Here is a 26,347-nt window from a genome sequence, read left to right on the forward strand (position 1 = left end):
TGTTTTTGGACATGTTTTATTTAGAAAAAAAAAAGTTCTCTTCATGATTTTGTATAATGTGCAAAACTAATGAAACGAGCTGTGGACTCCAGGTAAGCAATGGTGCATCAAGATGAAAAGGATCAAGTGTAAGACACAAAACATAACAGTAGAGTACAAGAAGTCAGCCACTATATACTATATTTCTTCTATTAGATTAATTCTTCACATTATCTATATAGTGTTTCTTTGAAACTCTTTAGCCCGCAACTAACTTGTGGTTTGAGCTAATCAAAAACATGAAAATGAGGTTTACTTTCTGCACATTATCTGCTAAAAAGAGTCTCTCCAACCCTCTTAGACACATAACAGTGCGCTATTAAGAAGAGCTGCACATGACAGCACATTATCTTTGATGCCGCTAGACGGGACAGTTTTTGTTACCATTTAGTAAGCAGTGCTAATGAGGGCCAGCGTTAAGTATCATCACTTAAACAACATCAAAGCGGATCTGCAAGACAAGAAAATGACTCCGCTCATGATTCACCATAAACTCATCTTGGGATACACAGAATTAAGGAACGGAAAGAAAAAAAAAATGCAGAAGAAAACTGCTTTTTTTTACCCTGCTTTAGTTTGCCATTTCAGCATGACACTTCATGATTCCTTTTTTTATACTCTGAGTCACTGGATACCCAAAAGCTGCTTATGGGGCAACTGGGGTCACCGTTTTTTAATTCCTCCTCGTGGCCCTGATGAATAGAGTGCAGTTCAACAAGTCAGACGTGATCAGTACACATCTGAAATAGGATCGTGGAAAATGACTTGTACCATGCGCCGCTGACAAAGCCAATTCACTGATGGCTGGCGTTAAAGGGCGACTGACAGAAAACACATAAGCCGTACACGTGGCATTATCTTTACGCAGCCACTGAGAGCCTATTGCAGTGGGGGGGGGGAAAAAACTTACATTTCCAGTTACTTATTTCTAGACGATCAAAGGAGGTGAGATGAGATTCGTAAGAAAAATAAGGACTTGAAAAACATTCCAGCTCTTTGCAAAACTTTGCAGCTCATCAGAAATTCTGTGCAGTTCTTTCCTGTAATTGTAGATTGTTTTTCTTTTTAAAAACAAGGTTAAAGAAAAAAAAAAGTGTAAACACACTTTGCCCCTATAAACACCCTCATGTGAAGTGCTAGACGGTATCCTGAATCACCTGTGAAATTTCACCAGTTTCAACTGTTCTACAGTGCTACAGTAGATAAACCTCAGTGGAAGTTTGTGCTGCAAAACTACAGTATGTAAATAGGAATGCATTAACCATCGTATGACCGTTTTACAGTGTTGTACTGTACTAAGACTGCAACATGTATTCAAAGAGGAAAGTCTGAGTAAATGTTTTTTGGAGACAATCGAGACAATCTATGCAAACTGTTGGTCCAAAATCACTAGAGAGACGTCATTCCTGACACTAAAAATTGGAATGCTACCTGGGATAATAGTTTTGTAATGGCTAAAACACTTACAACACATTTGAAATTGAAGCTACATGTTTGGAAAAATCTGGAATTACTTCTAGCCTGCGTTGAGCTGGTTTTGATGGAGAAGCCCAGTGTCAAAACCCATCTCTCGCCGGTTACCCCCGTCCCTCCCGCACCCGGACACTTCCCCTCCCTCCTGCTGGACTCAGAGTGACGACAGCAGCAGCGTCCATTCGTGTTTTCGTCTGGCGTCTGCGCCATCGAAGGCCCTCCCCTATGTGGGGAAGCAGATGCCGCAGCACTCCATGCAGATTTCCAGGCAATCCGAGGACTCGCAGCAGACATCCATGATGCCGCAGTCCATGTCACAGGGGCAGTTGCAGTCGTCGCCCATGTCCTCGGTGCAGCAGCAGCAGCAGCAGGCCTCCGACGTGCACGCGCCGCACGAGGCCTGGGCCACCACCATGTTGCAAAGCGTCAGGAATTCGCAGAAAAGGCAGGCCAGGATGCAGTGGACGCAGCAGTCTGGGTCCGATCGGGCCAGTCAGAGCGCCGAGTGGTGATGTGATGCAAGAATCAGAATAAAATAAGTGCAAAAAAAACACAAAATAAACCTTTCTATTCAAAACAAAAAATCTATTATCTGATTTTCAACAAACTGTCTGGAGAAAGCAGGGAAAAAGCGTGAGTCGGTGAGTGATGCATGCAGAGAAACAGGACGTGGCCAACTGGGCAGGGTTAAAGGAAACAAGGAACATTCGAAAAATCGAATTCCCCTCCTGTGGTTTTGATTAACAGTCTGTGAAATAATTGTGGCATTATCATGCAAACTGCTAGGTTGATCAAACAACGATGATTAGCAAAGTCCAAGAGTCTCACCCAGGCAAATAGGTGAATTAATGCCAGCAATGCTCACGCCTCTGATTAACATTTAACCTGCTCGCAGACCCTCTCTGTGTGGCTGGCGGAGAGTTTTCAGCTTGTCGTTTCACAGCAATCCAGAGTTCCCCGTTAAATTACTAATGTGCCCATTAACCATCATAAATCGCCTTCTGAGTTGCTGTATTAATTACGTGTTTCATTAAAATGTCACAATGCTGGCTCGGATGAGCAATGAAATCGTACAAATATGAAGTTTAGCTGTGAAACCTTCAGCAACAGTATGTTTGTGACGGTCGACGGGAATCAAGTAAAGTATCTTTCTTAAATTAGACAGTCATCGGTGCATTTTCACACTCAGGAAGTACCCGAATATTAACCGCATTCATTCTGATCGCCTTTTATCCTGGCAAGGACATATTCTGAGCTGGCTATCATCAAAATAAACAATGTGGACTGTTCCAATCCACTCCTATGTTCATCAGGGATCTTTTCACCTTTTGTGAGGTACAACCTTTCCACCTCAAGTCCCAGAGCTGTATTCTCTGTGCACTTTTACCTATTTTATTTCATATAATTAGAGGAGAAAGACTATAATGCATGGTTGTCATCATATTTTCTGTTTTTGGTTTGATAGTGAAAACAACTTCTCGTCAGCTCTGATGAGAGACATGAACCGAAGTTCTCTGAAGCGCTTTTTCCAATGTTTTATTCAATTTAAATAAAGAAATCAGAGAAAGATTTAAAGTTTACTTGGTCAGCTGCCTTTCGGAAGAATTATGCATCACGTCAAAAGCAGAAAGAGGATGTTGACAAACCACAGACTGAGAAATCCAACTTCTGCTGGCTTTTCTTTCTTTTTTTTTCTTTAGAGGGAAGAAAACTTTGAGATCAGGGAAGCAGAATCAGATTCAGCTGTCGGCACCAGACTGGATGGTTACGAGTAAAAAACTGTTCAAGGTGAAGGAAACCCAAAAATCGGTGATTGTGCTTCAACATCCAAGAAAGTAATTGGATAAGTAAGTAAGTAATTGGAATTTTAAATGTCTGCTAAGCTGTAATTTTCTCTCCTGATTTCAAAATGTTTTTAAAAATTGTCACCTGCCAGTATGAAAGCAGTTTTCTAATAAAAACATGTTGATAATCAAAAAATCACATAAATACTTTCCAACTTCATTTTTTCTTCAAATTTACAGCAGTGAAGATAAAAAGGAAAAGTGCTCTATTTGACAGAACAGAGGTTTTTGCACAAAACGATCTACAATGAAATAGTATTTTATCCATTATCTTCCAGATTTAACTGAAAGTCCCTAATCCGGTTCTCTTTTTTTTAATACATCTTAAAATATAAAAATGCACCATGTATTTGGATGTACAGTCCCCATTTCTTTTTCTATTTCTTTTGTATTTCTAAGGTAACGCTAATTCCTTCTTTGAGGTCATATACATTTATGTAAGATACACAGAAAAGAAGCTGTTTCCATCCATCATCTTGTTACCACCTGTGTTTTGTTATTAAGTGCCAAAGTCGACTTGATTTGCAGGACAAATTTCCCCCGATGAGCCCACACACACACACACACTCCTACAGATTCAGCATGTGTGGATGGGACTGACGGGTTCAAACTGGTCTGTTGCTCTGTCGTCTCCTCTCAGTGTTTTTGAAGGTGAGGCAATCTGTTAACTGTACGCATGAATCACTGCAACTCAGTCTCTGCAACTATAAAACTATGAAGTCATTTGTCTCATAAGGTAGACAGTTGGAATGTCCCCTGCTTAAGTGGCGACTGGATCTAAAAATAAATAATAACAGCAACAAAAACTGCAGCCTACATTTTATTGAGCAGCAGATATACCTCTACAGAAAACTAATTTCTCATTATTTAGACGGCTTTGTCTCATCTAAAAAGGATATAATTAACTGATTAGCAGCAATTTAAAATGTAGTAAGTGGTCAGATATTGCTGTGCATGCAAATGACCTGGGAGGTAACAGGAGATACATGTATCTTATTTAGTCTTTCGCATCTTTATAGTTCTATACAGTCTCAGGCAACAATGTTGACAAATGAGAAACTGCAGAAATTACTTTTTTTTATTCTATAAAAGCTAAAGTTTGATCTGAAATTAAAGCGGTTGTTTTACAGGTCATAAAAATGTACCGGCATTCAGCTTATGTTGTCTTTAATGAAGTTTCTCCACCCTGAGACTTCAGTTGTTGTATTCAAGTCACTAAACCTCACTAGCTATCTTCAGTATCTGTGCATGGCACGCTCCTCTCGCAGCCGCCTCTCTTTTGATCCAAGGCCAAAGCAGCACCACTGCTTTGGAGTGTTAAAAAGACATGATGTGGATAGATGCAGAAAAATAGCATTACAAACAGGTCACATTTGCATAACTTTCATCAGCCCATCTTGAGCCGTCAGAAGGGGCTGTTGCAGATTGGGTTAGAGGGAAAGCAAAAGAAGCAGAGTGTGGAGGGCGGACTGGGAAGGCAAGCTGAGGGCCGCTGAATGCCTCATGTTTGATTAATCAAAGTAGAGGGGATTTTTTTTTCTTCCTAATTTTGCAGTGCTAAGGGCTGCAGAGCTGACCAGAGCCAACGGCTGACTGCGATACAAACAAGCTGGAGAGGAGAACATGAAACGAGTCGGCCTGTGCATACGTGTCTCTGAGGGTGTCTGAAGTTTGAATGCATCTTATTATCCTTATCTGAGGCCATAACACTTGCAGTGATGGATGATGCATGAAAATATATCATACATCACTGATGTGGGTATGAAGTAAACCGCAGTGGGGCGCATTACGCGATCCGTTTACTTAAAACAAAACTGAAATCACATTGCTCTGTTTACTGGCGTGCAGCGCGGCGTGCTGTGGTACAAAATGCTAGTGTGAGAAATAAACACTGGGTCGACCTCGTGCACAAAACCTCAGTTCAGCCTAACAAACTTTGAAGCACCCGGAGGGTATAGCCATGCCAGCACTGAGAATGCAACGGCAGCCTGTGAATACGAGACAAACACAGTACATAGGCATTAAGTAGTGGCCAGTCATCTTAGCTATTCCCTTGGATGTATAATTCAACAGCGGCGATTAGTCTGGATCTTACAGAAGCCGGCAAGACGGAGGGAAGGGAGGGAGCTTGGTATATTGTACACAAGAGAGCTGGACGCGGGGCACATCTCCATGAAAACACAGAGACGGAGTGTAACCAGCCAACAGAAAGACTGACAATGCTGCTGTTTAATGTCAACGAGCAGAGATGAAGCTCAGTTTGCGGGGCCAAAAGACGGCGCCTCTGAGGAAATGCTACGAGACGTCTGGAAAGCCAACATCAAGAAAAAACGGGGAGCGGCATGACACAAAACAAGCTGGATGGGCCTCAGAGCGGCAAGCTGTGCAAAACACTGGCACTCGCAAAGAGGGAGAGAGAGCAGGCGAAAGACAAAGCCTCGGTGGCCACAGGCGTACGCCAGAGCCGCACACGGGGGAAGAGCGAGCAGAGGAAATGGGCTGGACGGTGACGTTCCACCACATGCAACTTTAAACGCAGGTCTGTTTTATAATGCAGGGCAGAGAGACGAGTGCTAGAGCTTACACAACTCACAGATTTAAGCTTTTTAGCTTCTGCAAGGAGGGAAAAATAAATCTTTAAATGAGGCTAAAGCCGCTTGAAGACTTGAACTGATTACACACAATTAAAAAAAAGAAAGAAAGAAAAAAAAAACAGGATAAGAGCCGAGACAACCCGTGCTGCTTTTGTACAGCGGGGTAAATGAGTCCTCAGAAGCAGCAGTGTTATCACAGATTGGCTCCGGTGCCAACGGCGCGTGCCAAGAAACCGACAGCAACAGATTCCCCAGAGCTAGCTCCTGCTAACTTGCGCCTTTTATTTCCTGTGTTCAGGGGGGCTGTTTAGGAGGCTAATTTCACAGACAAACAGATTATGTTAATCCGTGTAAACATCCTAGCACAACAGCTTGGCTGCTTTCCGGGGGGAAATAAACAGTCGAGAGCGAACATATTGATTCTGAGAGCACCCGCATCTTCAAATAAGCAACACAACAGCCATAATGAGACGTGTAGAGCTGCTGCTGGTTTATTTCTCTGCACTCTTTATTCGGTTCTTTACCAATTAAAATGTTGGAAACATGATGTGCCTGGAATATCCCTTGTGGAGACTTCCACTCTTACCACTAACATATTACGGATGTGTGTGTGTATTTTTTTTTTCTCATTCATGCATTTTGCGCCGGTGCTTTTTCATAAATCATCAAATAAATATCTGACTACTCACTTGTTTTCCCCTATTTAAACTTGTAAATCCTCCTGACCGAACTGATTTTTCCTCAAAAGCGATATTTTCTTAACTTATAGCAAAACTTGCAGCAAATATCTACATAACAGGATAAAACAATAAAGACCTTTCATCAGGCGAATGAGTAATCTGCCTAAACCCTGATATTGTACAGGACAAAAGTCCAAAAATACACACAAACCACTATCTTTAGTCAATGGAGGTGGGAGGCGACAGGGGCCTGTTAATAAGGGCCGAGGTGTTGCCGAATGGAAGTATGGAGAGCTGGAAAAGGGCCCAGAGAGGTGATGAGGGGCCGTGAAGGGCCTGAAGAAGACTGGTCATGACTTCTAATAGGCACCCCGTGCTCTCAGGCCTCGTTAGACGGTCGCACCTATCTCCCCGATGGAAGAGGACCGGCCGGCCGCCTTCATTACCACACTCACCTCAGCCTTACACCTGACAAAGTGATGGCTCCCCTCCACGGTAAAAGGAATCTCTGACTTATTGTTAAGAAAAATAAAAGCCACAGGAGAGAGATGAGACGTCATTTGGCAGACTGGAGTGATAAATATGAGCGCTAATGCACCACCATCATTAAAAGGTGAGAGAAGGTAAGACTTTATTATCAATATTATATGAGGTATTAGTTCATGAGCACCTCATAAGGAAACCCCCCATTCTGCTAGATCCTGGTCTGGTTTCGTCGTGTGAGTAATTACTTGACAGAGGAGGAGAGTCTCTATTCTGCCACTCTCAATCGAGTCAAATCATTTATTTTTTTCCTCTATAACTCCTTTTACAGCTGACGTTCGTAACATTAAAGAACTGATCAGTATGTAAGGTACTTAAATAAGGTTACGGTATTTAAATGATTGTGACGGTTCCATTGTGCTACAATAACAGCGTGCACCTAGGGCTGTTCGATTTTGCCCAAAAATAAAATCTCGATTTTTTTCTCTCAAAATCCGATTTTCGATTACGATTATTTTGTGAATTGACAAAAGGCAAAGAAATGATTTCAAATATGCTGTTTTTTTATTGAACATTTGACACATTGGGCTTGTGCAAACTTTGCTCTTATTAAACCAAAAATTAATGAATAAAGTGCAAAACTCTGTAAAATAAGTTGAAAAAAAGTTTTAAAAAATATAATAAAATATAAAGTTTTATCTCTGAAAAAAAAATCAGCAAATCAGCACTTGCAAACATACAGTAAATTATATTTCCTAAATAAAACAAGACATTTTCTAATTAAACTAAACTGGGTCTTTGCATGCTAAATAATAATGCAACCCATGAAGGAGGTAGAGGTGTGTAATGTCAGTCATTACATTTGCTATTCACATTTGCAAGTTTTTTGCAAGGAACACGAGCCGGTCTACGGCATCTGGCTTGAGGGATGCCCGGTGGCATGTTACAACGCCCCCTCCTACACTAAAGAGCCTCTCCAATGGGGCACTTGTCGCAGGTATTGAGAGGTATTTCCATCAATCATTAATATGGTATCAATCATTAATATGTGTGCAGACAAGGTAAAAAAAATAAATAAAAAAAATTAAAAATTAAAAAAAGAAAAGTGAAAAATCGATTTTACGATTTTCACGTTTTAACATCGTTCTAATTACATAATCGCGATTACGATTTAAAATCGATTAATCGAACAGCCCTAGAAGGAAGACACTTGGGAGAACTAGAAGCATGGCGAGAACATGCAGACTCCACAGAGGAAGGTACAGGCAGAGACCTCAGTTTAGGTCAAGACTGAACCATCCCCAATGATAAACAGAAGCTGAGACCAAGCATGCCGGCAGTAAGCGTTAATAAAAGGTTAGTAAGCAGTGAGGACGGGATTCAGCTCTCATCTACCTGCCATTACACCTTCGTGTGTGTGGATACTCACCCTCAGGCAAAGGAGGTTTCTGTGAGCCCGTGGAACTGCCTTTGCTGCGTCGACTGCTGTCACTGTTGACCGACAAGCTGGACCTCAGTTTCCTCTGCATCCTGTGCGACACGGTGTGCGTGGACGGCTGCCTCCTGGGCTGCGCCGTCATCGGCGTGGTCGCTGTGGCGCTGGTTCCAGGGCCTGAGGCGCTCCTGCTGATGCTGGCACCGCAGGAGCACGTGAGCGCGGCCTGGGGCCCGCCGACACCGGAGTGGATTCCGTTGCTGTTGCTCAGCGTGGGTGTGCCGGCGCTGCTGTGGAGTAAGCCATTTTGGTCCTTGGCAGCGTCGCCCTCGGCAGCCTCAGAGGGCGTAGGATTAAGATCAGACTCGGGCTGAGGTTGAGCTGGTGGGGAAAGTAAAAAGGAAGGATGCTGTTTAGTAAAACATTGTGTGCATGAATTAAATACAGCTTCTAAAATTGTTATTTAGGCTGCGTTGAGTGACAAGTTTCTTTGAGGCAGATTAAACACCTGCAACCAAAGAATTTCCGACAGATAAACACATTAACTGCAACTTACAACTATGTAAATACAACAGAAGACTTGTGTTCATTCTTCGACAAGAAACTAACAAACACAATTCTGGAAGAAAGTGAACCCTTAAAACTTCCAGGGGCTTTTAGTATTTCCTTATTAGACGTGTCAGAGAACATTTTGACCATTCCTATTTACAAAACTGTTTCACCGCAGAGACATTTGTAAGATGTCTGGTGTAAACAGATCTCCAAATCATTCCACAGGATCTCCATGGGGTTTGAAGGTCAGTGCTCTGACTGGACTACTCCTAAAGGTTGATTTTCTACTTCTGAATCTGTTCATAGGTGGATTTACTTTAAGGCTGAAGATCGCTACCCTGCTGCATCACCCAGCTTCCACTAAATCACTGCTGGTGGACACCAAAGCTCTAAGGTAGCAAAGCAAGTGCAGATCATGAGGCTTCCTCTACCATACTTTTGTTTTGATGATATCATCTATGTTATACATAGTGATGAATATAATTCAGGAACAACTCAGCTTTCCCTTCATCAGTCCCCCAAACAGCCCTCTTTAGGAAATGTTAAATATAAATATAAATATGCAGCCTTTAGCTGTTACTCAGTTCTCCTGGTCTACAGAATCCTTTGAGGATTCTGCAGACCAGAGTTGGGCACCCACCTCCAGGAAGTGTAACCATAGCGCCAAACTTTCTCCATTTGTACACAATTTGTCTGACAGTGGATTGACGGATGCCAAAACATTTAGATGTTACTTCGTATCCTTTTCTATTGATGCTTTTTGTGTGCAGCAAACTCGCAAGGTTTGTGCATCTTATCAAAGTACTTCTAAACCAAACCTAAAAAACTTATGAAAGGAACTCCACCGGAAAAAAGCTACTGACTTCAATTAGCTTTTCTTGAGGCAATTAAACTATGGGTTCACTTACTTTTTCCACCAGTTCCACATTAAGCTCATTTATTTCCCTTATTAACCAAATTAATGCATAAAACCAGTGAATTCCAGAGGTTTGAAATACGTTTTCTACTGATATTATTGGTCTTAGTGTTTATTTTCAGAGTTTTGAATTCCTTTCACATAACTTCATCTTAGTGAGAGAAAAACTTTATGCGCACCCCCTGCACTCCACGTATCTTATTCACATATACTGTATTATCACTACAGAGGTTGATGATCATTTCTTACAACCCTGAACGCAGTAATGAAGGCGCACCGTTCACAGCCAAATCATTCTCTGCAAATTGTGCCACCGTTTTTCCAAAATCATATCAATCACTCGGCAAACATTTCAACCTGGAACGATAAAGAGAAACGCGAGGCTCAACCTTGTACGTGGCGGGATCACAAAAGGCACCACTGTAGTCAGACAGACATCCGTGGGAGCAGTGCCTCAGCGAGTTAAGACGGTGTGAGAGCGAGGAAGACAGACTAATACAGTAAAAAGTGGAAGGAAGTCTGTGATACTGTACATATATGAAATGTCTGCTGTCTGCAGCAGTAATGATCTTCCCTCCTGTGAAAGCTCCGAGATGGCCTCAACTAGTCTTTGTAAGCGTATGTGTGTGACAGCCACGGAAAGTCAGGAGACAGCGACCTGTCTGATAAGAAAGAAGGGGAAAGGATGTGATTGAGCAAAGGAGGTGGCATTTTACTGAGAGAAACACCTGCACATTCAGCTCTACTGGGAGTTGCTCCTGCGTTACCTTCCCTCCACATCAGAGACCCTGTGCATGTGCACACGTTGCCAGATTCTGTGAATAATTCATCTCTTTTAAAGTTTGTCTCTGTGAACCATACTTATTCATGTTTTTTTCCCCCATCTAATACTGTCTTCATATACATTTAATGTATAGTGTCCTCACAACCCGACTCAAACGCAGCTATACGGTGTGTAACAACTGTATAGTGAGGGGAGGCTGGTGCAAGTTTTAAAGAGATGTCCAAAACAAAAGCCAACAGATTTTCCAGAGTGGATGCAAACATGGAACTTAATATGATGCTGGTAATTTTCTTTCCATCTCTATTTTCTTTCTGTCAGCTCACCAACAAGTGCAATTAACGTTAACAAGAGAGCGGAGTGTGGGAATGGGGCCTCGCACTTTTTAACAACACATCACCCTGGGAGAGGCCGGACGTGAATGTGGATGTAAAACAAAGCAATTAAATACACACACTGGGTTTTTTGCCTTCTCCTCATTCGGGCTTCTGCATGCTGCTTCAATAAACAAATACAGACTTTAGGGATCAGGATTCCATGCAATTTGAATTAGACAACTGGGTAGCAGGCGATAGAATTCATTATGCAGTGATTTAAGACCAGGTTGATAGATTTTCTTCTCCACGAGACAAAACCCTCACAGCCTGCCCATGACAATGCGGGAAGGGACTGAAGCCTCCTAACAAGGAGGTTCACAAAAGACACAACAGCTGCTACTTTTTCTTTTATTTTCGCCCATTTATAATAAATATCACTTGTATATTCTTTTCTTTCCCAGAAAAGCCCAGATCTTGTGATAATATGTTGCTTTTTGCTCTGTTTTAAGAATGAGTAACTGTAGGTCAAGTTAGGCATTAAATGCAGTTACAGTGTAAACTAATGAAACTCCTTAAATAATCAGACTTTCCTGGACACTCCTTTCGTACCAAATCATCTTTACGATCACCTTTAGGTCACCGCACGTTTAATACCTGCAGACTCCCCCATTCCAACTATTTTGTTTAGCATTTTTTATGTTTTATTTTTTAGAAAGTCGATAAGTCAAAATAGGAAATATCTGGGGTTCAAGCTGCAATTACATAAACGTGGGAAAAAAGTGAAAGAGTTTAATAAAACTTTGTCATAGAATCCTACCTGTTTTTTTTATTTGAGGTTTTATATGATTTCCAAACTACTTGAGTCCTAAAACAAGTAAACTGCTTATGTACATATTTTAACGTGTGAACTGACATTAATGGAGCTCTATCTTTATGTGCTTATTAATTGGCTGCACAACCACAGAAGAACACTACTACTTACATCTATTCCTGCATTATACATTAACCATGAAAGAACACTTTAAGTTTATGTCCTGAGTAATCTCATAATGGGTATAAGAAAGCAATCTCGTAATGGCTGTAAGAAAAGACCTGTTTCTCTCTTAGGTGGTGTGAGCTATGGACTCAGATAAAAAAAACTTTATGAGCAGAAAGAGAGCAAAACGCTGAAGCAGACTGGGAGGCCTAATTACCTTTCCTTTTGAGGAGGCTATCAATTTACCAAAGTATAAATACTTATTTAGAAACCACAGCACACCAACAATGACTTGGATTTCAGTTTAGAAAAAAAAGTGGCTCAACTCTGAAAAGTTGTGCACTTCGGTGGCAGGTCCTTGGATCGTTGTTACGCGCTCGCAGTTTTTATTTTTAACCTGATGGGGAAAAAAGTGACGAAGATTAATGGACACACTGGAGCAATATTCATAATCATTGATCATAATAATGATGATACTGTCAAAGATGGCAATGACAGACTTGTACAGTCACCATGAGACAAATGAAGAGATAATGACAAAAAGCAAGAATATGGTAAGAAATTGGAAATGTGCTGCGCTGGTGAACTGGGCCATCAAAATCTGTGTGTGTGCACTTCTTTGAAGGAAATCTATACAGCATGGAGTATGTTTTGATGTCATTCAGCGACGACTCTTAATCTAAAGACGGCATAAAATGCTGAAAACCCATCGTGAATTCGCTGTAATGTGCATTTAAACAACCAGTGGGAAAGTTTTGTTTAGTATTAATTACTTAACCTCTTCCTTGAAATGACAACCAACATAAAATAAGTATATCTCAAAAACTACAAGGTGTATATGAACAAATAAGGCATTAATATAAAGATAACGCGTGAGATTACAGTCTAAGTGCAAGATTGAGTATACATATGACCAGGCCAGAGTACCGGAGACGGGACACAGCATAAAAAGAAAAGAAAAGTGATCACCATCTGTGAAAATATTACAATTTTGGACTGCAAATCTTTTTTTTTGCGTATTCATGTGAAAACTCAAACACTCTAGAAATCCATTCAACAACATCTCACCACTTATTTTACCAAAACTGATTCTACTATTGTACAGAAGAGAGTTTTTAAAGTAAATGTTTGAATACAGATATTTATACAGACTTTCAAAATCGGCCACCGTGGCACATTAAGGCACGCCTATATCACTGAATGTATAAATTCATCTCAAATGTAACTGTTTTGGGTTTGATTGTATCCGTTGAACTCTTCAGTGTTTGTAATATGGAACAGGTTGACTTGTCGGTGCTTGTGCAAAGTGATGTCCCAGAGCACCATGAGCGATTAAGATGATTGATACGTCTATGCAATCATCACATCGATTAAATGTATCAGCAGGTCACAGATCTATTTGAATTACAATCAGACCCATCAAAAAGTTGGTCTTCTTGTGTAAGATTCCATGCGTAATACGGCTGCATCTCATGATTTTTTTGGTAGACTAACTTTTTTTTGTTTGTTTTTTTATTACAACTTCCATATGCAACTCACACTAGGGCATGGCTCATGGAAGATACAGGGCAAGGATGGCCAACGTGGCCTGACGCGCAAACGATCTGTGGTATTATCAGCGTCACACGGGCCGCTGTATCGTAGCAAGACAATCGCCCCTTGGCGATACTGCTTGTTTACAGCCTCCTCTTTTTTTAGCGAGCTAAATGTAAACTTCACTGCCAACTGCACGTCCCTGTAGTGTAGTGCATTACAATAACAGGTAAACATGACCCTCTGAGCTGTAAAGACATTCATGTGGTTTTATACAAAACACTGACACCCCAAACTCCTCATTTATGAATTTTCATGGAAAAATACCAGTTGTGTTGACTAATCATTGCAGGCCTATGTGCTTTCAGAAATGGTCTGAGAGCACAAAAATGACTTGTTTGTTTCGGGTTAACTTTTAAACTGGAATATAATTTATGATGGCAAAATATCAAAGGTGAGATCTAATGGGGGGGTTGCTGTTCTTTTACTCTTGACTTTTTTGCCACAGAGCAGTGATCCTTAAATCTGTGAGTGCAATCTGCGAATGTTCGGTTTTAAGCCAATCACAGGCCAGTATTTGTAGCATGTGGCAATTCTCTACATCTTTTTACCATCTGTTCATAAAGTCATTTGTTGATGGGACTGTGCTTGTTTAGCGGTCTTTAAAGCCTTGAAGCTGAGCTTCTTTTCTCCTCTGTCTGATGTGCTGCATGTGAATATTGTATCGTGTTATTCAAAATGCCATGAATGATTTCGGCCTCGTTCGGCCCCTGATCCCCGAGTGCTCATTAAGAACAGGTTAAAAATAATTCACACGGTGAATATCAATAAAGTATACACGTTTTTACGAGTCTTTGTTTACTCTGGGTATTACACATGATTGGCCTTCTTAAGTTCAAGGTTTTTTGTCTGCTTGGCTTTTTTGTTTTTGTCTGGGAAAAAAAAGGAGTTTGTTTCTACATCTGAAATAAAAATGACTTATGTAAATATCACAGAAATCTGAGCCTGTTAATGAATCCAAACAGAGCAGAGAGCAAAAGAAGTCCTGGGATAACTGAACGCGTGCAGCTTAACAAGAAGCACTTAGACAACATGCTTTGGAGGGAGAACACAACCTACACACTAATGTATACACACACTTCAAATTGGACTTGTAACTGCCCTATTTCTAGCACATCAACAACTGTTGAGAGTGTACATTTGTAGCTGAATAAAACATGGTATTCCCCTACACACGCTGTCACACACATCACAGGGGAAACTAGGGGGTGAGTGGTTCCTGACTGTCTAAGCAGCATCCCAATTTGGTCCCAGCTACTAGTAGCTGACAGCCTCAAATATCTGGGGAGCATTTTTAAAAGGCCAGTGTTTGATGGATTCATGAAGAACACACAAATATAATTGCCATTTGTCACCGAGTCTTCAGTGGCTGCGCCACACGGGGACCGGGCTGCAGAGTGTCTTGAGAGCGCAGGAGCTGCACCGGAGATGTGCAGGGGATCACTCTGTATGGAAAATTGAGTATACTGTATAAACACCTCCGTTTTTGTCACAGAAAATAGGTCCTTCAGGAGGGAACTGGAAATTGCACCCAAAAGACAAGAGGAAAGAAGATGAGGCCCGCTGCACGTCACTCACATACACACACACACACACACACCAACACAGGTAGATCTACCACGAAGAAATATGCATACATGCATGTCAACTGAAACAAAGCTATACAAACAAGAACTCTAAAATAGTCATGAACGTGAAAATATACCACAAAAAAGGTCAACCAGGGCAGTGTGGAGATTTAAATATGCACACTGCCACATCAAGAGTTGCAGGTAAGGCGTAAAGCAGGCTGAACAATCACACAAGCTCTGCGTTTCTAAAGCTCAGTCCTTTTTAATATTAATGCCCCTGAGACCGAGAGAAACGGGGAGAGGAGAGGCGAAAGGTGTTTGCTCAGGCTTATTAGAATGCCCATCATAGAGAGCATACAGTTGTTCAAATGTCTTATCACCCCGCACCCAAATAAAGCATCACAACCCAGATCTTGTAGTCATTTCCTAATAGTCATTATTACACAATGCTATGAGTTTGTGAGTTAACACTGAATGGAATATGTGAACAGAGGCGGCACCTTCAGCTTTAGTTGCAAGCCCCAACCAGAACCAGGAAGAACAAACAGTGTCAGTCAGTTCTGAAATGCAGGCCGGGTGTTTTGTTTATCTTTTTTTATGTCACATATTGGAACAGCATTTATATTTTCTGCTCTGCTAGCCGTGCACCTGCATGATTGAAATGCTAATTTGCAAATGTGCAATGACCTAGCCAGACTCCCCTTACCACCACCTCCGCACCCAACTCGCGCTGCCAAAACAGCCCCAGGTATGATCTCTCCTCCTAACAAACAGGGACGCGCCGAACGGCCCCTGCTTTTCAATCCAAAGGGATATATTTTCTCATTAGAAATTATACATCTTCTATGCCCGTATTTATAGACGCAAAACCAGGGGAATTATGCTGCGGAGAGAGCGGGAGGGACACGCAGAGAGAGGAAAATAGTACAATGAATGTTATTACAAAAGGGGCTCTGATTGAAAATTTCCTTGGGCGTATCAAAGTCTCGTTTACTGCCTGACCTTCTAAACTCCAAGACAAGGACTTTCTTTATCGTCTATGAGGACTACTGAGGAAGGAACAGATAAGTTGCGTCACAACCAAATGAAACATCAACATGTGATTGGTGTCAGAATAATGGCGACATTACTCCCGTGGAAACCACGAGCTGCTGCGTGACATCATATGCTAATATGTTTTCGTGTTATGGGAAAATTAGTCGGCGGTGGAAGGATGTGGGCGCGCTGGAAAGTCAGTGGTCTCGTTTGGAGCGTTTACACAGACTGGAAGGCGACTTGACACAGGCTAACAGAAATGTCACTTGTTCCAACAGATTAAAAAAAATCAAGGTGATTCCGGACATCACGCGGCAATCCTTTGGCTGTCACTTCCTCCACGGGCACAGACTGGTTTGTATTTATCTTTGATAAAATGGTGATGTGCAGATGATGATGACCGCTGAAGAAAGCTAAATTACCCGCTCTGATATTGGATCTTCATCAGCAGAAGTGATAGGCCACGCATGTGTGTGCGTGTGTGTGTGTGTGCGTGTTCAACCCGCAGAAGAACTCTATTAACTGTCTTCACCTGTCAACGATGATCAGACCGCGCAGCATCTCATTTAAACAGGAAGCATCACATTTTTGTCTGCTTTGCGACGGCACTGTGAGACGGCGAGGGGAATATCCAGTGGTCCCGCTCCTTTAACACCTCCCCACAGCCCGCCTTGTTTTAATTCTCTGTGGAATTCATTGAAATTAGACTTCTCCGGCGTCCTGCACGGGGAGGTGACACTTCCTCTATTTCCACCTCTGCTGCAGCCACTGCCCAACTCCCTTGCCAGGGATTTTACTAATTTCAAATTTGGCTGCTGATGGAGTGTTAAAAAAAAATAATAATAATAACCCCCTCGGACCTTGTTCGGCTTAATTACATTTAACAGTAGGGAAAAAAAAAAAAAGGAATCTTGAAAGACGGGAGCTTGATTTGATGAAATGAACCTCTCACCACAAGTGGGGGAGGGAGGGACGGAGGGGGGTGTGGTATGGCAGTGGAGTAGGGTGGGGTGTAATCAATTATTCTTTGATTTGAAAATGGCACATTCTCTCAGATTAATATGTTTGACTGTTATCTAAATCACTGAAAGTCCCATTGAGATGCCCTTTCCTGGCGCATGAATCACGTTGAGGGAAAGGGATCCACACTAACCCTCCCACAGGCTGTGGCCACTGAAGTCTCTAGTCTCCACTGTCGTGTGGAATGTGGCATGGTGCTAATTTGAGCCCTCCTTACTTCCAAACTGACTGCAATGAGCAGCACTAAATCATTGCTTTAATCTCCAGCTTTCTCCCCTGAAATGAATTTGTATGAACCCGCGTCCACTTTCCAGTTTGAGTCTGACTTGTCCATTTCTCACCATTTAGAAGGGGGGAAGGAGTGTGGTTATGAAGACAGGTGAATGCACTGCAGTATTTTTCTTATGAAAAATCTGCACATCTTGCTCGGATTTAGACTTTAGACAGCTAGCTACTACAGTTTCTAGAAAAGATCAATTATGACGTGACTCACAGCGGGCCTGAGGGAGTCGCCAAAGGCTCCGTACGCCAAAAAACATGCTCCACCCTCTCCTAACTGACAACTCAAAACAAAAAAATAAAGGGAGCAACAGGGCGGGAGAGAACAGGAGGGAAAGAAAAAGGGAGGGAAGGAGGGGAACAGGGGCATTTTCAGTTTCAGTTACACCGATGACTCAAATATTCCACCAGCTTCAAAATCTCCCTCCACAGGAAGCTTGACTTGTTTGAAATTCAACAGCAGGCGTGCAGACTTGTGCATGTGCACATATGTTAAAAAAGGAAGAAAAAAAAAAAAAAGACAGACAGACAGACAGACGGAGGCCAGTCAACACACAAATAAACCACTAACAAGGACAATGCTGGAGTCAAAATGAGGATGTGGCAGTAGAGATGCCACTACATAAAAGCCAAAAATACACCAGAGGTCTGTCTTCAGGTCACAGAGGGGATAGGCAGTCTATCAAAATACCCCCACATCTAGTTCCTTTACTTGCTCAGTATCAATCTCAGCATTAACCCTCTGCTAATGGGACAGCTGTGGGTCAGTGCCTCGCATCTTCGGGATGCCAATCAAGGCCTTAAGCTGAGAGATCAGCCTTTGGGACAGAGGTGCTCGTCTGCCTCTGAGAGGCTTTTAAAGCCCAGAGACGCCGGTATTGATTTTAGCTCTAGCCTGAGAGAGAAGGGAGCGTGTGTGTGTGTGTGTGTGTGTGTGTGTGTGTGTGTGTGTACGCGAAGGAGGGTGGCGGCTGTGTCAGCTGTGGCCGTCTGTGCATCTGGACGGGAGCCAGCCCGCGGTCCCCGGTCACCCTCCACTGATCAGGGGACTTCACGGAATGACCTAGCAGAGAAGCACTGAACCTGCAAACACGAAGGGGGCAAGCAGTTGGAAGCTCGAGGGGTTCAGGGCTAGCAGGGGCAACATCAGCAGAGATCTCATAATAGAAAAGGGTTTTAACCTTAATGTTGGTGCCAAAACCCTGTTAGGGGCCAAGTAATCCCCCCTGCACCGCCGTCAATTGAACTAGTTGATTTTTTTCGCTTCTCCTCCCTCCCAGTGAGTGGCTTGTGAAAGGTGTCGACACTGTCATACGCCGGCGAACGCGCGGCGAGCAGCCCGCCTACTTCACCTGCGCTTAACGGCGCAGGTAAAACGAAAAGACTTTTGAGAATTTCTGCTCTTTGTTATTGGTTTTGTTTAATTAAAATAAAAAGATCTGAAAGCTCACTGAACCACTTCAGATATCCGCTGCACGAGAAAACCTTCAGGCACAAAAGATCAGCTGGCGTTAACATAGCTAAAATTGTCTTCTAAAAGAAGAAAGACACACAAAAAAAAGAAAGAAAACGCCTCTCTCCACAATCAAAATCCATACATGGACCGTTCTATCTAATGTGCACTTAAAAGACTGCAGTTCATAAATTGAGGTATGCATATCTAATCATTTGGCTCAAGTATTTTGAATATCTTCAAAAAAAAATTAGCCGTGAATAGTCTTGGGCACTTTAAGTAAAATATGCTAATTACCACACTTGAAATTTCCCATATGAAATCTATCTGCAGAGAGACAATGAAAAAATAATTACAACAAAGGTAGAATTACAATGGCCATTTTAATCAACCCCTGCACTAGCGTTTCACCCTATTTATACAGTTTTTGATTCCATGACCCACTGGTAAGTAATCACTTGAAAATTATGCCTCGGTTATAATAGGTTTATTCTTAGACACATGTCTGGAGAGACGGGCCGGCGATGTTTGTCATAAAGATATGAATCTTGCAAAACAACAATCAGCATGCGGTTCTGACAACCGGAAAGCGATTCTGACAAAAGCAAGTTGACACAAGGTTAAATGGTCTAAAAGCACTTTGGAAGACAAAGGGGGTGAAGTTTGATGGGACAACCATGCTGATTCAACTCGGGGCGGGAATAATATTTCAGCGCTGATGAGTAAAATGATGAGCTCTAGCAAATTGTTCAATATTAGCTTAACCTCACCAGCGGTCTTATATCAAAACCTTTAGAGTTTTCTATATCAGTCTTGATTTTTCAGTCTCTTTGCAGAGCCAGGTGAAAGCATGTGACACTATCCCATTAAACAACCCCGTTCCTTTGCTGAATTTATTAGGGAGTCACAAAATTCGCTTCCAGAAGGTCAATTCGGAGCACAGGTAATAAACTGAAATGCATGCCTCCAAGGAACCGAATCAGAGATTCGCACAAAGGCCGGACTAATGCCTTTATTTTCTTTAAAAAAGAAAGTCATGTTATTTGACCTTCCCTTCTTGCTAGAGTTTCAATACGATAACAAAAATCAGACCTGTTCTTCAGAAGCTGGTAAGGTCATCTTTATCAACCACAGAGGCATTAAGAAAAAAGAAAAAAAAAAAGTATTTGACAATCTGGTGAATAATGTGATGATTAAACTCCTAAAATGAGTGCAGGGCGGTAGCAATTTATTCTGAGGCCGGGGCCCGCACAGCAAGGTCCCTGTTTGCAGGAGATATCAGCTACTTGAAAACCCAGAAGGGACTGTTGAGGAATGTCTGCTCCCCGCTACAAGTTTCTCCCTGCTCCTCAAAGATGGCAGAACTACACAGGAGCTGTTCAAATCCATCACTGGGGGGACAAAACTGCACTCCAACAAGCCAACGGTGGCCACCAACTTCAGCTCGGAGCAAAAGTTTTAACTTCCTGGGTCACACATGGTGGGTGCTGCAGCTGTTTGGTGCATCACCATGTTGCCTTATTGTATTGCGTCAGGACTACTGGCATGTTTATGTTCCTGTTTTAAGGGAAACCCGGTGATCAAATCTGACAGTTTGTCACTACAACGCTATCAAAACTGAAAAACAATCAGTCCTCTTAACAAAACATCACAATGAGCTTCCTCTTGTTGAGGAAAAAAAACACGTCCACAAGCTTTTCATCGGGCCGCGGGATGAAGGGGGGGAGGAAAAAACAAAAAACCACCACACTGAGGGTAGAGATGTAGGCAGGCAGATGATTTGTTATTGATTTCCTGTTTCTATGGTGGAGAGCGCTCTCAATTACCCCTGGCAGCAAGCAGATTGGTCCCCTCAACACATCAAAACTGCAGCGAGCTCACCAAGGGTCTCTGACATAAATAGGGTAACTTAAACTGCCCTAGATGGATTTCCAACAATGATTCAACTACAGACGCAGATGCATTAAAACTTTCAAGAAGATTTGAACACCAGAAATGGTAGTCTTTTGGCCTTTGCCTCAAAGAGACGTCATCTATCTTCCTTCTGCTCTAAAATTCCCCTCGCCAGCATCTGTTTGTGTGTGTGTGTGTGTGTGTGTGTGTGTGTGTGTGTGTGTGTGTGTGTGTGTGTGTGTGTGTGTGTGTGTGTGTGTGTGTGTGTGTGTGTGTGTGTGTGTGTGTGTGTGTGTGTGTGTGGATGTTGGAGGGGGTAGCGACATCAATTACGAAGCAAAACTGTTGTCACAGGGGCTTATCTGTGGAGATGAAAGAAAAAGCGTGCCTCCCTCCAGAAGATGCTCCACACACCTGCCAAGACGGAAAGACCTCTTGACAGAAAATCTCTTTTAGCCTTTTTTATTTAATTTTTTTGAATCTCCTTACCAAGCGACATCAGTAATAAAGTCACCGGCAAGTCATTAGGCCTAATAACAAAGTGAAAAATAAAGGGTGGGAAACGCACCCTGGAGAGGTTAACAACTTAGAGACAAAAGACCTGTTGTCAAAAACAGTTTTACATGAAAAGACATTTCTCTTGGGAACAATAAAATGCTTGCGCGCAAAACTTTTGGTCCATTTCATGTTGCGAGCTACAATCTTCATCTCATCATCAAGTGGAATTACTTTGCAACCAGCTTTAATTAGACCTGCTCCGAACTCACGCAGTACAATGCTAAATTGCCGTTTAGCAGAACCTTGCTGTGCACATTTGCATAAAACAATACGATTAGTTTGGAGTTGCAAGAAACTTTTTGAAGCATTAAGAGAGAAAAGACCGATTAAAACATTCAGTTCGGAAACAACCCTCACCGTAAATTCTCAAACATGTGCCTACTCCTGCATGACACCCTTTCAGAAAAGGAAAAATGTCTCTGGCAAGCTGGCACGGTCCTCGTCCAATAGGTAAATGTTTGGTGCAGGCTAAAACGCCCTTGTGGCTACGGCTCAATCAGTGTTTAAAGACAGCCAATGCCAGAACCACAAACAGGATTTCCCCACTTCCAAAACACAGGGCCGAGGATTTGGAGCTGGAGCTTAAAAATGGCCGAACCAGCCAAGTTTTGGTCGTTATGGCAGAATAAGAGGGCATGCATGTTTCACTCACTTGGCAAAGCATCTCGCTGCTGCTATCTGGTTATTACTTTAATTGGAAACGCTGAAGCAAATATTGTAGTTGGCTAACTGGCCTGGCTCATGCATGTGCAATTGTCATAACAGCAGCTTATTTTCAGCAGGTGGAGCTTCGTCATAAAAAGCATGAAATTATAGCCACTTAAATGTTAAATAAAACAGCGTTAATCACTTGCTGAAGTTGAGCTCAACCACCTGTCTGTGCGAGCAAACACGCTAATCGTTTTCAGCCTCCCTGATTAAACGGCTCATTGTTGTTTGTCATTAAAAGTAACGGCGACATGTGTATCTGTCTGCCCCCCCCCCCCCGCGCCACCTCTCCCCTTGCCGTTAAAACTTACTTCTAACAGCAACGTGACTTTGTCCTTCGGCGGGGGGTTTCCTGGGAAACGGCGTCCTCCCCGTCGATTCACTGTCACGAGCATCTGGGAGGCAGAAGAACTTTATGTTAAACATGATTCACAAGGATAAAAGTGCAGCACACAAAGACAAAAGCCCTGTTATCGGGCTCAGCTGTTCTAGCAGAAGACCGATGCGTAGCTCAGGCATGCCTCCAAAAACAGAATATCAGAGACGGCTGGACGAGCCAAAAGGTGCCGAAGCTACTCTGCCCACATTTGCCAGAAAAAACAATCCACTTGGCAAACTGCACGACGTGGTGGGGCGGTTCAGGTGAAGGCCTTGCCAGAGCTCTGGATCACATTTTCTCTCCTCGCGCTCCCGGGTGTGTTCTACCTGCCAAGCTTCGTTTTACTGCCATAAAGGCAGCATTCATCTAAATTGGAAAAAAAGAAAAAAAAAAAAGTATGCAGGCATGAAAACATTCAGCCTGATAGCTGGGCAAAGACACAAGAGACACTTTTGACTCATCTCTTTTAAGCTGCTTCCACTGGTTTCTGGACTTCAAGGCTCACTTTGACTCACTGTACACTTCGGCCTTGTTCACTAAACCTGTGGTTTGGTGCACACATGTACTCTCTCTCAGAGCTTTCACAAGGCCCCAAAAGTTCCTCAATGTCATGCTGTAGCTTGAGCGAGCTGATGTACAACAGAAAAACACAAATAAAGGCTGATTTAGCAGCGCCCAAAGATGTGCTCCGGTGAAACAACACTTCTGTTTGCGAGCGGTGATGGATGAGGGGGCGGAGGAGACGGGTGCAGGCCAGAAGCTCCAGATAGATATGACACTTCTCAGCTTGGGCGAGGCGGCTGCATCAGCAGCAGCACTGTGCGATGCATCACAGTATTTAGTGAGCACAGTTAGAAATAAATTGGCCTATTCTCAGTACATCCACAGTCCCATGAGAGGGGAAATCTAGTCTGAACTGCGAGCGCCTGTGAAGGTCCAGCAAAAATCCATTCACAATCCAGCAGCCCCAGTGATTGCTTACTTTGTCCTACTTTGCTATTTTTTGACAGTGCCATAATGACGCTTGGTATAACTAGGATGGTTAACGGTTCGTTGCTTGTTTGAAGAAAAAATGAAAGGGTGGGGCGGTGGGGGTTAAGCTTATTTTACATGCGATAATCTTAGTGGGCAACTAGAAAGTTAATTAAAAACTATAATTGGCTGTGGCTGCTGTTAATAGTTACCGGGGTGTTTCTTCCGATTTTGCTGGGGGGGAAGGGAAAAAATAAAAAAATAAAAAAGGACAAACATCATCAAGGCAAAATGTGAAACTATAGATGATTAAAAGAAAAAACAAGCCATGCACACCGATTAACACTGATTCACAAAAATGAATCACTATAGTAACCAGTTTCTCTTAAAGGGGACCTATTATGAAAAACATGTTTTTTCTTGCTTTAACATATATAAAGTGGTCTCCCCTCAGCCTGCCAACTCAGAGAAGGAGGAACCAAATTCTGCAGTGTCTGTACAGCCGCCCGGATGAGCCGTCCAGTGTGATGTGGATCTACGGGCCGTTCAGATTCTGCCCGTCGTTACGTAACCAAATGCAATTTACAGAGGTTGGCCTCCGATGCGTGAAACCACGCCCACAACTAACTCCGCCGGCTGGAGCTTCCGCCATTTTTTCGTAGCGGTGTATCGCGTCATTCAGGCAGCCAATCAGCACAGAGCCTCATTAGCATAGCCCCGCCCACTCAGAATCCCTCATAGATAATGAGGTTAGAGACTGGGATGAAAAAGACATGGCTCAGAGGCTGAATTTCTAATTTATTTAGCAAAAACAATCAAAAGCTTGTTTTTAAGACATTCCATGCCTGTTTAAAATAGGTATTAGATGCCATAATAGGTCCCCTTTAAGCTTTTAAAAAGGAGCATTTCACTAATATCTGAATCACAGTTTCACTCCAATCCATGAGGCATATTTAGCAGACATTTCAAACATGTTTGAGCTTGTCAAATCTCAAACAACTGGTTATTAGATGTGAACAAGCACATAAACAACAAGAAATTTGATCAATTATACCTTACACTGGAAGAAAAAGGCCTTGCAACCTAAACCTAAGTGATAAATCAAACATTAGGGTTATTATACATTACCATGAGGCGAGGGTGGCAGCAGGGGCCCCTCTGGAGCAAGCACGCTCTCCTTGGACATGAGACAGTCCTCTTCTTGGGATTATGACCCAAAAAAAAACAAAAGAAAGAAAGAAACGGCAGAAGAAGTTGTTCCTCCCTTTCCTCAGCCGTCGGTGCTGTGAAAATAATGTGTCATTATTACCAACACGGACTCGTGGACAGAGAACAACAACAGAAAGTCAAAGCAGCTCGTTATTACTCAGCTGGTCTTATTCACGCGGCGAGAATGTGACGTCGAGCCTGTAAAACTTAGTGGAAATTTCCCTTCATTCGCCTTTTTACAGAAAACTTGTAAGCAAAACATGCAGAACGGGTTTTTCTCTCTCTTTTTTTTTTTGTTTTCAAATTTTCTGAGTTTGGTTTCCATGTAGCGTTACTTACCTTTCAAACATGACAACTCCCTGGTTTCAAATCTGCCTTCTTCCCATCTTGCGTCTGTTCCTCCGCACGCTGGGACGACGGCAGAAAGTGTGTAACAGAGGGAAAAGTCCGGCTCCTAAAGTTGTTTGGTGGAGTTTGGGGCTGGCAGAAAGTTGTGTCCCGGTTCGGTCCAGATGTTCGGCTGCTTCCAGAGGTGTCAGCTCGCTTCGACGGTCAGAGGCGGTAGTTTATAAAGTCTGAATTATGGTTCAGCGTTAAATCGACGCAGAGCCTACGCCGTAGGGTTACTAGCCTACGGCGTAGGGTGCGCGTCGGCGCGTACGCTACGCCGTAGGCTCTGCGTTGGTGTAACGCGGAACCATAAATCTCTCGGGTTCGAGTTGCGCCTGAAACATTTTCATCATATCCGGATTCCTGCAGAGCAGCCAGTCAACTCTTCACTCCCGCTTCACTTTCCTTGGAGCCAGAGGGGAGAACACAAACCCTCCCTGACCCTGAACATGTGTCCCCAAAATTAAATTTGGAAAAAAAAAAAGGGGAAAAAAAAGGAAAAATACAACATAACTTTATGACTTCAGTCCACTTAAAAAAATACTCTCAAAAAAAAAAAAAAAAACTTTCTGATGGATATAATTCTTAATAAAGTGTTTTTAAGATGTATTTGGTGTAAAAATGTAAAAATATTTTATAAGTAATCATACAGATATGTGAGGTTTATACATATTTGCACTACTTTTTTTTTAACCCTTTATGACCTACCATAGAACAAGTCCACCTACGCATATTTTAACATTTTTGCATGCTATAGTGCCATGTTATGGAGTATTTTTATTTGCTATGCACCAATCTTTAATTATCTGAATGTAAGGTTTGTAATCTTGCTCCCAGTTTTATTTAATTTTTTTTGCAATATAATCTGTACAATATGAAGTACATGACTACTGTATATCCTTATAATAAGCCTGTCAGGCAACCAGCCATTTCCATTACTTTATGTTTAACAACACTTTTATCCAAAGCCTGTTCTTACAGAGGAAAATAATGAACCCACAGCAAGCGAGGAAAATTGAAGAGTAAGTGCAGTTTAGACAGCAATCAGGTGCAGGTTAAGTTAGGGAGATGGACAGGAGGTACTCTCAGTAGAGGAGTTTTCAAGAGCTTCTTCAACGTGGAGAAGCTCTTATACCAACTGGCCTGTAGCTTCATACCCATTCACTTCCTAAAACGTATGTGGAGAAAGAAAAGTTG

At 42.4% G+C, this 26,347-nt stretch overlaps 1 protein-coding gene across 1 annotated transcript; it reads right to left on the reverse strand.

The window, feature by feature from the left end:
- Positions 1–25,309, reverse strand: mdfic (MyoD family inhibitor domain containing). The gene is made up of 5 exons (XM_061714905.1): positions 25,100–25,309; positions 24,680–24,834; positions 22,512–22,595; positions 8,543–8,929; positions 1–1,986 (listed from the first exon to the last, which is right to left on the reverse strand). The coding sequence occupies exons 2-5, from the start codon at positions 24,735–24,737 to the stop codon at positions 1,736–1,738; spliced, it is 780 nt and encodes a 259-aa protein (XP_061570889.1). The 5' UTR covers positions 24,738–24,834; positions 25,100–25,309; the 3' UTR covers positions 1–1,735.
- Between the last annotated feature and the right edge of the window lie 1,038 nt (positions 25,310–26,347).

Source organism: Cololabis saira, chromosome 23 (assembly GCF_033807715.1).
Source record: "Cololabis saira isolate AMF1-May2022 chromosome 23, fColSai1.1, whole genome shotgun sequence".
Classification (NCBI taxonomy): domain Eukaryota; kingdom Metazoa; phylum Chordata; class Actinopteri; order Beloniformes; family Belonidae; genus Cololabis; species Cololabis saira.